General features: G+C 38.9%; 1 protein-coding gene across 3 annotated transcripts in view; it reads left to right on the top strand.

Moving 5' to 3' along the window:
* The window catches only part of si:dkey-237h12.3 (teneurin-3), a 131,933-nt gene that overhangs the window by 46,703 nt on the left and 72,730 nt on the right, over positions 1–12,500 (top strand). For all 3 annotated transcript variants that reach the window (XM_058397895.1, XM_058397894.1, XM_058397893.1), the window contains exon 3: positions 712–966. In XM_058397895.1, coding sequence (XP_058253878.1) covers positions 712–966 — 255 coding nt within the window. The remainder of the gene's footprint in view (positions 1–711; positions 967–12,500) is intronic.

Here is a 12,500-nt window from a genome sequence, read left to right as displayed (position 1 = left end):
ATTGGTGAATCGGCTTAATTAGTTTAATAATGTAATATAATGTAATTGAAATAAACATAATATAATTATGAATTAAAGAAATGAAGTAATTTTCAGCCTCAGTAATTATTATGAGCAGAAGTTAGATCCTGTGTGACATACCATCTTAAATATAAACACAACAGGGAAATAAACAAACAAACAAATGTATAAATAAAAAAACAAATAAATAAATAAATACAAAAAAAGCTATACAGTTATACTACAGTTTTTTTTATTTTCTGTTTTTTGTAAAAAATAATTTAAATAATATAAAATATAAGTGTAGGAATAAAACTGTGTATTAAACATGTTATTATTTAAATAATTTCTCCGTTATATGACAGTATTAACAGATTCAAAATTAATAACAGAAATGTATATATAGATATAAAAAAAAATTTATTCCTGAATGCAGAAATATTTAATGTGAATTTAATTTAGAAAAATTTAAAAAATTTGTGACTGCTGTTGATTCCTGGAGTCTCAATATTAATAACTAAAGCTGGGGTTTGATTTCAATTGTACATGACAATAATAGTTATAATAATAATAATTATAATAATAATAATAATTTAAACTGTAGATGATAATAATAACACTAAAATGAATGTTTGTGTTTCAGTGAGTAAAGTTTGTTGTGTCTGTGTGTATGTGTGTGTGTGTGTGTGTGTGTGTGTGTGTGTGTCTCAGCTCAGTCCTTGTCGCTGCATCAGTTGGGGATTTGTGCTGCAGCTCCTCGTCGTGGTCTGAGCTTCTGTGCTGAAACCGGACTGGACCATCGCATCCAGAACATGGGGGGAGTCTCCATGTCCCCGGACTGCGCCATTCACCTGTGGGACAGGGGGGTTAAAGCGCACGGGCGTGAATCTCGACTGTCCAGTCAGTCCAACTCCAATCTGACGCTCACGGACACGGAGAACGACGGCAAAGCGGAACACGATGGTGGTGAGTGAGGCGGAACCGCTACGTTTGTTGCTATGGTTACGAAAAAATAGTGTTTTTTCTGATCATGACAACAAGCGAAAATAACAAGTTTTACAAATGTTATATTATTTTGAAAAATAGATTTTGGATATTATGTTATATATGTATATATATTTATAAATTTAGTGTGTGATTTTTAAATTTATTTTAAATCAATAACAGTGTTATTTAACTCTTGTTGTCATGGTTACAATCGGTATGTACACCAGGCATGTTGCTTGGCAACTGGGAAATATGGACGCCAAGCACAATATAGCTACTAGCTAGCAGGTACGTCAGTGTTTCCCTCACATTTCATGAGTTTTACTGAAATATGTCAGAAATAAAATCCCGCTGCAGTATGTTAAAGTCTCAGCCAATCAGGAGCCAGGATTTCTCCTGATGATGGTGTAAATATATTTTGGATTATTTTGAATATATATGTGTTTAGCGTGAACTTTAGCCCTCACACAAAGACCAATTCTTCACTTGACCTCATTTTTCTTTTACATCTTGTTGGAATTTGCATGAAATAAGCAGCGGGTGTGATGAAGCAGGACTCTACAGGGGCATTATGGGAAATCACAGACGTCTGAAAAGGTGATAATGTTGGTTTTTAAGGAGTTTCTAGCACTCCAGCACATTTTTGCTGCGTACCACTGGGCCAACGCACGCACACACACACACACACACACACACACACACACACACACGTTAAGAGCGACTTCTCGGGTTTGAAGTGTAAATTGGAAAAGCCTGAAGGACCACAACGCTCATTTGAAATCAGGAAATCGTCTCAGCATCAAACACACATACATACTCACACACACAAACTCACACACACACACACACACACACACACACACACACACACACACACACACACACTGTCTCATAAATCTTCCTTAATTAGATTTTTTTTTCTGAAGGGCACAGAGGCTTTAATGCTGCACTTTTTTTTTACTCTTTTCTGATTTATTGCAGAATCTTTGTGTGATTTCTGTTTCATGAACCCCCCTCCCCCCAACTACACACACACCCCTCTACACACACACCAACACACACACCCACACACACACACATACCCCCCCCACACTCACAAACACACACACCCACACACACACATACACCCCCCCTACACACACACAAACACACACACCTGCACACACACATACTCCTCCACACACACACACCTGCGCACACACATACCCCCCCACACACACACACACACACACACACACACACATACCCCCCCACACACAAACACACACACACACACACACATACAACCCCCCCATACACACACAAACACACACACCCACACACACACATACCCTCCCACACACACACAACCACACACACCCACACACACACACACACCCCCCACACACACACACCCACACACCCACACACACCACACACACACACACACACCCCACACACACACCCACACACACACATACACCCCCCACACACACAAACACACACACCCACACACACACCCACACACACACACCCACACACACACATACACCCCCCCACACACAAACACACACACCCACACACACACAAACACACACACATACACCCCCCACACACACAAACACACACACCCACACACACACATACAAACACACACACACACCCACACACACACATACACTCCCCACACACACAAACACACACACACACACGCTTTCTCTCTGAGATCTAGACCAGGTTTTTGTCTGATCCTCCCTGATGATTAATGATGTAATTTTTTAAGATTTGGAAAATTATTTCATTAGTTTAAAAATCTTGTGTGTTTAATTGTAGTGTGTGTGTGTGTGTGTGTTTGTGTCTGTGTGTGAATATGTGATGGTGAGATTCTTTGTGTGTGTGTGTGTGTTTGTGTCTGTGTGTGAATATGTGATGGTGAGATTCTTTGTGTGTGTGTGTGTGTGTGTGTGTGTTTTGTCTTCACAGTAAGATGTGTGTAAACAAGACCCTCAAATCCTGTTTGATTTATCTGTCCAACAACAAACAAACAAACAAAAGGAAATTCTTGTAAACAAAGCAGTATATGATGGGAAACTGTAGAGTGTTTACAGGATTCAATATGCAAATGAGCTTCATTATTTGGTATAAATAACATTTAGTATTACATACAAACTAATTGAACAAATACATAAACATGAAGCAATAATAATAAAGTTAAATAAATAATTAAACAATTAAAAATAAATGGGAAAAGTTACTGTAGTTATAATTTTAGATATAATATTTTAGATTATATAAACACACACAGACACACACACACAGACACACACACACACACACACACTATATACACTGTGGAATGTTTGGTGTGTGTGTGTGTGTGTGTGTGTGTGTGTAACTGATCTGTATTCCTGTGTGATTCGGGACGTTTCCGCCGTCTGGTCGAATAAAACACTGTGACAAAACTCATTACACTGAACAAAGGTGGAGGAGATCAGCGTCCAAACTGAGAGTGACCCTCATGACCTCTGTCTTTATCCTTCTCCTTCTCCCTCTTCCTCCTCCATCAGTGCCGGTCACTCTCTCCATTCCTGAAACCCAACGCTCTGTCCAGCTCCATTCACCTGGCTGAGCCCAGTGAAGATCAAACATCAGCACATCAAACACTTTACTGTCCCTTTACTCTGGTCAGCCAGCACTGTCCACCTTTACTGAACACTCACATAAATGTCCATGAAATAGAGAGAGAGAGAGGTTTCATTTATGTATTGTTCCTAAAATAATAAAAATTCCCACCAGATTTAGAATAATCAATTATGACAATAATGATTTGCATTTAGCCCCGCCCACAAACTCAAACCATAAAAGGCAGTGAGAGCAGAAAATAACAAAACGGTGAAGAAGTTCCTTCTGAATGCAGAGTGTAGAAACCTTCCAGTAACGCAGCCCAGCTGCAGTGCAACACACACACATACACACACACACGCATTTCTTCTGTCTGAATGGAATGGTTAGTGTTATCTGTCTTCATGTGTAGATTATTAGTTGAATGAACAGCAGATGTTCAGTAAATGAAAGTGCAGCAGGAAGAAATGAGAGATTTAAAGGTGAGAGTGAAAAAAAGATAAAGGCAGGACCTCAGCCACAGTTATCTGAATAAATGATTCAGTTTCCGTTTGTCCACACTGTCGTTTAATCCCTGTATGAATGTGTGGTTGTGACTGGGTTCAGAGCGTGACGTTAAAAAGTGTGTAAATTTGCCTGGTTTGTTTAATTCATCAGTTTGCACTCCACAGACGGAGGCTCAGCTCAGCTTTGAGGATTTCCTGAGTTTTGGTCCATCTGTGATGTTTGGTTTAGAGATGGAGATTCAGAAGAAGCAGGATGAAGAGAAAAAACTGTCTGAGTCTGAGTCCGAGTCCAAGCTCTATTTATTTATTTCCAAACATAAAACGCGACGCGTTCGGCTCAGATTCTCTGCTGGATCTCCATTTTAAAAGTCAGAATATTTTTCTCCCAGAGCTGATGTTGATGTTCAGGGAGTTTCAGCAACGAGGGGAAAAATGTGAGTTCATTAAAAAGGACAAAAAATAAAATAAGCGTCTTATGGTAGAGACGTTTCATGTCCTATTTTCGCTCTCATCCATGTGGGAGAGAGAGAGAGAGAGAGAGGGAGAGAGAGAGAGGAAGAGAGAGAGAGAGAGAGAGAGAGAGAGAGAGGAAGAGAGATAGAGAGAGGAAGAGAGAGAGAGAGAGAGAGAGAGAGAGAGAGAGAGGAAGAGAGAGAGAGAGAGAGAGAGGGAGAGAGAGAGAGAGAGGAAGAGAGAGAGAGAGAGAGAGAGAGAAAGAGAGAGAGAGAGAGAGGAAGAGAGAGAGAGGAAGAGAGAAAGAGAGAGAGAGAGAGAGAGAGAGAGAGGAAGAGAGAGAGAGAGAGGGACACAGAGAGAGGGAGAGAGAGAGAGAGAGAGAGGGACACAGAGAGAGGGAGAGAGAGAGAGAGAGAGGGACACAGAGAGAGGGAGAGAGAGACAGAGAGAGACATAAGAGCTGGAGCATTTATAGTGAGACCAGGAGACGACAGAGCCGGGATTTGAAACAAACATTACAGTAAGGGATGAGAGGAAACACACACACACACACACACACACACACACACACACAGCAGTCAGTCTGTTGACATGAGTGTGTTTTATCTGTTCTCTCTCTCACTGGCTTTATGTAAACTTTAACTAAAAATAAGCTTTAAATCAAAAATCATAAAAAATTAATTAAAAACAAAAAAATCTCCAAAAGCAACAAAAAGCTGAAAGTTCTGCATTTCTTTAAATTATAATGTACATAATTCTCATATAGCAGTAAGATTTTTTTTTCTCTTTTTGGTTCATAAATAAAAGTAAAATAATTGAAACTAAATTATTAAATTGGGGGAAAATTATACAATATTTATTAAAATACTTTACAAGCTAAAAAAATATATCATATAATTGTAACATATAAATAAAAAAATGCACTAAATACAATATAAATACATTATAGTAATTAAAAATAGTAAATGTTTATATATATATATATATATAGCAATATTTATTTATTTATTTTCTTATTTATTCTTTTTTTATTTATTGTGTTTTGGCTTTGGTGATTTAAAAAAAAATCTAAACTGTACACTTATCTTAACGTTTAATTTTATTATATTATTAACAGAAAATGCATATTTTTAATAATCTAACATTTACAATATTATAATATATAAATATTATAATACAGAATATTATTTAATTATAATAAACTTTTTTTATTTTTTATTTTTGTTTTTTTAAATGAAGAAAATTCAACTACTTTTATTTATTTATAAATGAGATTTTGGCCATAATTAATTATTTGTTAATTAATTAATTTGTCATTTGTTTTAAATTCATTAACAAAAACATACGTAAATATAACTTTTATGTATTTTTTAATGATTAATTTTTTAATCTATTTATTTATTTACATATGAATTGATTTTGCTTATCAGTCAGTACATACTTCAGTTATGTGATAAAAGGAAAATCTCTTTACACTTTCTCTGATTATATATTTATTATTTATTTATTTAATCACTCCTCTTTTTTTATTAATGAACAGTTCAGATTTTTTCTTTCATCTTCATGTAAATGATTTCAGTGAGAGCTTCAGGAAAAGACGCCGTGTTTTTCTCCAACTGATTCTCCTAAGATTCTTCAGTGTGTGTGTGTGTGTGTGTGTGTGTGTGTACTGATGATGCATCAATGTCACCTGTGAGGACGAGCTGGACAGGTCAGAGGTCATGTCCTGTGTGATGGTCACTCTGATGGATTTTTGAGGTGGCAGCTCGTTGGTCTTGTTCTCGCTCCTCGTCCTGTCAGCGTCGCTCCGAGTCGAATTAATAACGAGGAACGAGGGAATAAAATCTCACACTGAAGCCTGGAGCGAGCTGAAGGCAGAACGTGGACATGCCGGGGAGAACACACCCACTCACTCCGTCTGATTGGATGAGTTCATAAATCAGATGATTAACTCACATCACACACACACACACCGAGCTCCAACAAATCAGAACTCTTAATGTTTGTTTTTCTTTGTGTTTTAGGTAAACTACATCATACAGAGAGAGAGAGAGAGAGAGAGAGAGAGAAAGATGGGACTAGATTAATGAGATTATTTTACATAATTCAAAATTAATTAATATTACATTATATACCACACTGCTGAGGGGAAGAGTGTTTATAGATGAAGAGAGAGAGAATAAAGAGAGACGAGTGTTTATAAACAACAGGAAGTGACATCATTTATCACTAAGTGATTTTTTAATATAAATAAATCATTGTAATTGTTAGTGTTTATTTTCTGTGGTGTAAAAGGAATAAAGCTCTAGCTAGCGACACAGACATGCTGCTAATGGACAATAATCTGCTCCAAAATAAACATCCTTCAAAACCCTGAGTGAAAATAAGCCACGGAGAGAGCGTTAGTCATGCTAATCTTTCACGCTAACCGCCTTAGCAAAAACACTCATTTTGACAGTGACGCTTTCTGACTGAAAAAATTCTGACTGTCACTGTTTCATTTTTTTCAGACAGAGACGATAAATAGAGAAAAAATCTGTCATCTGGGACTTTATTAAAGCTGCTTTCTGGACGATTTTTCTTCCTCCTCGTATAATTGGACTCTGGGTATTAGATATTTACTGTAGCGTCGAGCGAGCCATCACTCCCGTCGTGTAGAACACACACACACACACGGCCTGCGTCTGGGCCTCGCGCTCATTTCCTGCCGTGACGAGGAAGAAGAAAAACACCAGGTAATGATTCACGCTCGGTGGAGATGGATACAGAGGAGAGAGCGTGTTTTTCTTTCATTAGCGTTTTCCTCAGATGATCGTTATTAACCACAGATCCACAGTTTAGTGCCAAAGCTCTGGGAGAAATCTCAGTGTGGAACACAAATCTGTTTCCTTTCCCTGGATTACTCTTCAAACACTAGCACACGGACATGCTAACTTCACCTCAGGTTTACAGTCCTGGGCTCCGTGGAGGGCAAAGTCAACTTGTATGCTAAATAGTGAACCACCGCAGATTAGCGGTGCTGATTAGCAAGCAACTTCAGCTAGTTAGCTAAGCGTTCAGCATTCCATAATAAAACCTCTCCGGCTTTGTTTACATCCCAAGCCGCATTAATCTTGTTTACAATATGCTTCCTGCATTAAATGACACTATTGTTAGCTTTTTATCTTCATTATCTAGCTGAACAGGTAGCTAGCATCCACAAAGAAGCTTTCTCTGTAGCGGCCGTGTCCCAAACCAGAAATATGTTTAAATGACACTTTGTTAAAATAGGCTAAATAGTCCATCAAATGATTTTTATTAGGTTAACTTATTTATTTAGCTAGTTAGCTAGTCCTGACACCAATGATTTTCTTCAAACGCTAATACAGAGACCGTCTTTTAACATTGAACACCTGAGACTTCCTGCTCTGTGCACCGTATTCTCACAGACGCCAAATTCTAGTAAACTAAATCCTCAAACAAATAGAAGGTATAATGTTTATTAACTGTATTTAGCTTAATAGTATTTTAAGCTAACTATATAGGTAGCTAGCTACATGTTTAGCATCTACAATGAAGTTTTCTCAGTCATGGCATAAAGTAATATATTTACTGTTCACTTTATAGTCTTTATACATATGAACTGAATTAGTGCACAGGTTTGCTTTCCTCAGTATTGTGACTGAAACAGAAGCGTGATGTGGTGATGATTCCGTCACCTCAGACCTGAAGCTCTCTCTGCTCTGCTAATGGTTTAGAAAGAGTGAAATTACTCCCTGAATGAAATAAAACCTCACAGTTGGACATTTTTTTTGAGGTTAATTAGTCTTTTCTTGCTGCTGGTTTTTCACAGATAAAGTGTGGAGAGAGAACATCTCCTGTCTCTCCTGGGTGTCTTTAAAGACCGCGGCTGAATAATGGCGTTGTCAGAGACGACTTTCTGAAAGGGCAGAGGAGAAAACGCCAGACCTTCTGGTCAGAACTTTATAAACTGAGCTGAAATACGACATTGTGACCATGTGCGATTCACAGGAACACAGTCACTGTGTAGTTTGTGTTTGGTTTAGCACTGCATGCTAATGATGCTGAAAGGTAAAGGAAGTTTGCAGCTTCTAGTTAATCATCACATCTCCTCATTCAGAGAAACGCCACAGGGAGAAAACTATCTCAACACACACAGGGCCTAGTGTCTGAAGGCGGAGACTGTCCATCCAAATCTGACTGTGTGAGGATTTTGTTAGCGAGTGTGTGAGGATTTTGTTAGCGAGTGTGTGAGGATTTATTTAGCGAGTGTGTGAGGATTTATTTAGCGAGTGTGTGAGGATTTTGTTAGCGAGTGTGTGAGGATTTTGTTAGCGAGTGTGTGAGGATTTTGTTAGCAAGTGTGTGAGGATTTTGTTAGCGAGTGTGTGAGGATTCTGGACAAAACCGGTACTCAGATGTCTCGGCTAATGTTGATTGTTTATTTTTATTTTGTGTTCTGTGTATAGAGAGGCTGTAACCTGGGGTTATCTGTGGTCTGTGAGGAGATGAAGGTGTGTAAAGAGATAAAGGTGTGTGAGGAGATGAAGGTGTGTGAGGAGATGAAGGTGATATGAGCGTGGAGATGGAGAGTGAGAAACAGTTTGTTGGACTCAGCAATGAAACTCTGCATTACGAGGCGAGATAAAACACGCTTACCTCCAGCCCAGAGACCCGGCTGAAATATTTTAGCGCTGGATTCTGGAGCTGCATCTTCAACTTTATTCATTTCTACATTATTCACGGAGACGTCACGCCGCAACAGCGTGAAGGAAAATGGAGAAAAGCCGAGCGAGGCTGTTAGTATGAATTATGGCTTTGCTGTGACGGCAGAAATACACGATTACTGGCCAAAAGCCTGCAGGTGAACCGCAGCCGAGTCCAAAAACCCTGAACACACCACTGAGAAATGTTCTCATTACATCACACCATCCATCTGAAGATCTTTCTGCTTTCAATCACAGAGTGGAGCCTTTACTGAGAATTAACACAGCAGTTAATGATCTATTAGTGCACACTTTTTATTTTTAAACATGTTAATCTTCATTTAAGAGAGAGAGAGAGAGAGAGAGAGAGAGAGAGCAGGGAACAGATGTATATACACTATTATTATCCTCTTATTATAGAACACTTGTGAGATTTTAGATTTTAGCCCTCTCTGGTAGAAACATGTAACTGTGATCTACATTTGTAAAAAATTCTTTATTGCTGCCTCCTTCTCTGACGTGTAAATTAATTAATAAACATTCAACATCATGCAGATTTATAAACACATGAACATCACAAACAAACATCTTTACCTACATAATAATCACCACAAGATGCTCAGTATGTGATCACCTCGAAACAAAGCTACGGTCTGTGTGAGATATACAACTAACACATGAGCAAGAAACATCTCAGATTTAACGGATAACCTTTACCTCTTTAAGCCACGCCCCCTAATGCAGCATATTTATATTTTGTCTCATTCGAGAATGTCAAATGTCAAAAATTTTAAGTGCGACCACATTCATTCACATAAAAGTCTTAATGTTTCTTGCTGCTGCATCTGTGTGAATTAAATTAATACACATAATTCAAACAGTTCTGACTGAAACACACACACACACACACACACAAATATCTTCATATTCACTAACATCATCTTTATTAGTGAATTCTATAAGAATCAAATTTTATTTATTAAGAATGACACATCATACTTTTAACCTTTTATATTGTTATATTTCATGTTTACTAAACAATTAGTTAGTGTTATTTGCTAAACTGCTAGCTGTTAGCTTCTAGCCTCGCAGCTTGAAGGAGACTTGTTCTTTAGACACGTTTATAATGTGAGCAGTTGTTTATCTGATCATCGTTTACCCGAACGCTCCGTTTTCCTCCTGCTCCATCACTTCCTCTCGTTATCCCGGCTCTGGATCCTCAGACAGGAGGAGACGGTTTAGGCGTTAAAGCTCAGGAGCTTCGAGTGCAGATTTAGTAACTTCACCGAGCGGAAGCTGCGTTAATGACGCTCCGCTGAGACTCTAAATATTTTCTTCTCGTAATAGTGTGTGATGAAGCGGGAGGATAAAAAGCCCGGCGTGAACGTCGGCTCCTGACAGACACCAATCCGGCCCTGTCAAACTCTCTGCGTGAACAGATGGGGTTTAATTCATGGCTTTAAAGAACAGATTTTCTCTTAATGGCAGCTGGAAAAGGTGAGAAGTGAAGAGTTAAATATGAAATATTCAGTGATGCTCCATGTTCAGCTCTTACCGAGAAGTACGAGTCAAATCACTCCAGAGTTCTCAATACTTTTATCACAGTCACGACACTGAAGCGGTTTGAAGTCTGAGATAAACAGCAGGGAATAAAAGTGTTGGTTATTTAATTGGAGTTTTAGCACACGGCTGTCAGGCGACGTACCACACACTTACACTCTGCACTCTGCCGTCTAGCGTAGAACGATAGAGGAATCGTATCGTCTCAGATGGAAAACTAACACATTTTTTCTACAGGAAGTAGATGTTGTTTCCCACTTGATGGCGAAGGATGCTAAATTTATATAACATGGTGCAGAACACACTGAATTATTAAAATGTTAAAAAATAAATCACACAGCATGGGCGAATTAGTGAAGACCGGAGTGTCGGCCATCTTGAAAATGTTTCTCATCCAGCAGCAGATCCTGGATATTTTACTGAAGCTCCCGCGGTGAACCATCAGGTGTCTCCTCACGCCGTCAATATCTTAATCCATGTTGAGATGCTGCTCTAAATGTTTAATACTTTAAACCCGGCGTCACAAAACAACAGCAGACGTCTGAGCCGGAGACGTGCGCTGGCGTTTAGCCTGAAACACCTTAGTCCGGTATCGTAATGATCCGCCACGATCGTGCTATTGAACACACATCGATCAGGGGACCGTCAGGACACTGTGTGTGTGAGTGTGTGTGTGTGTGTATGCATACTGAGCAGATTGACTGAAATGACTGCACTGACTTACTGAAAGTGTGTGTAAAGTGTTAGAGGAGTTAGTGAAGTTTCTCAGAGATGTTTAAATTCACCTCAGTGACCAAAGCTGTTAAAGACCATTATCTTCAAAATACAACAAAATACAAACTTTTATTAAATATGAAACGGAATTTCATTCTTCCACTTTAACCTTCAAGGTTCTTTATTCATCACCCACAGATTAGTGTGTGATGAAGTGAAGAGGATTTTCAGTGAATCATCAACAAAAGAACAGTAGAATATTATAAAAAATAGAGAGAAAACAGAATACAGGAAAATATAATAGACTTAGAATAAAATTCACTCTTCTTAGTCTATAATGTTTTTTGTGACTTGCTCAGGACTCCAGAATAACTCTGTGTGTCAAAAGTGATAAAGGTTTCGTAGAGCAGAACCCAGCAGAGTTTTTGGAATCCGAGTTATCCGGTTCTGTTAGGAATGATTTCGGGTTCCTTTTATTTTCTGTGAGAAATTTCCGAGTTCCTGCTGCTCTCAGGACGTCAGCTCAGGTGGATCGCATGGTTGGTATCTGAGGATGATCAGAGAGCGTGGTCATTAAACCTGACGTGACTTAAGCACACACACACACGCACACAGGTGGAGGAGTGAAGTGTGTGTGTGTGTGTGTGTGTGTTCCGAGACGCTGGTGGGTGACGCTGCACTGGTGAGTGTTGGAGCTTCGATTCAGGGCACTTTGTAATGATCTCACTCTTTGTTCCTGCTTTGTTCCATAACACACACATCATCTTAAACATTAAACCTCAGCAGGAGAACCTCATCTCTACCTGCACACAACAACAACCAACACACACAGAGCAAGCGGACTCTCCCTCAGAGCCTGATTAACTCTGCAACCTCTCATCTCTCTCTCAGGATCTTCACTGATCTCCACAAGCAGCAGAAACATGACCTGCTACAATTAGATAGAAGAGATTGATATTAGTTCCTCTTT

Source organism: Hemibagrus wyckioides, linkage group LG08, assembly GCF_019097595.1.
Source record: "Hemibagrus wyckioides isolate EC202008001 linkage group LG08, SWU_Hwy_1.0, whole genome shotgun sequence".
Classification (NCBI taxonomy): Eukaryota; Metazoa; Chordata; class Actinopteri; order Siluriformes; family Bagridae; genus Hemibagrus; species Hemibagrus wyckioides.
The sequence above is the reverse complement of the archived record's forward strand: the minus strand, read 5'-3'. Positions and strand labels throughout refer to the sequence as shown.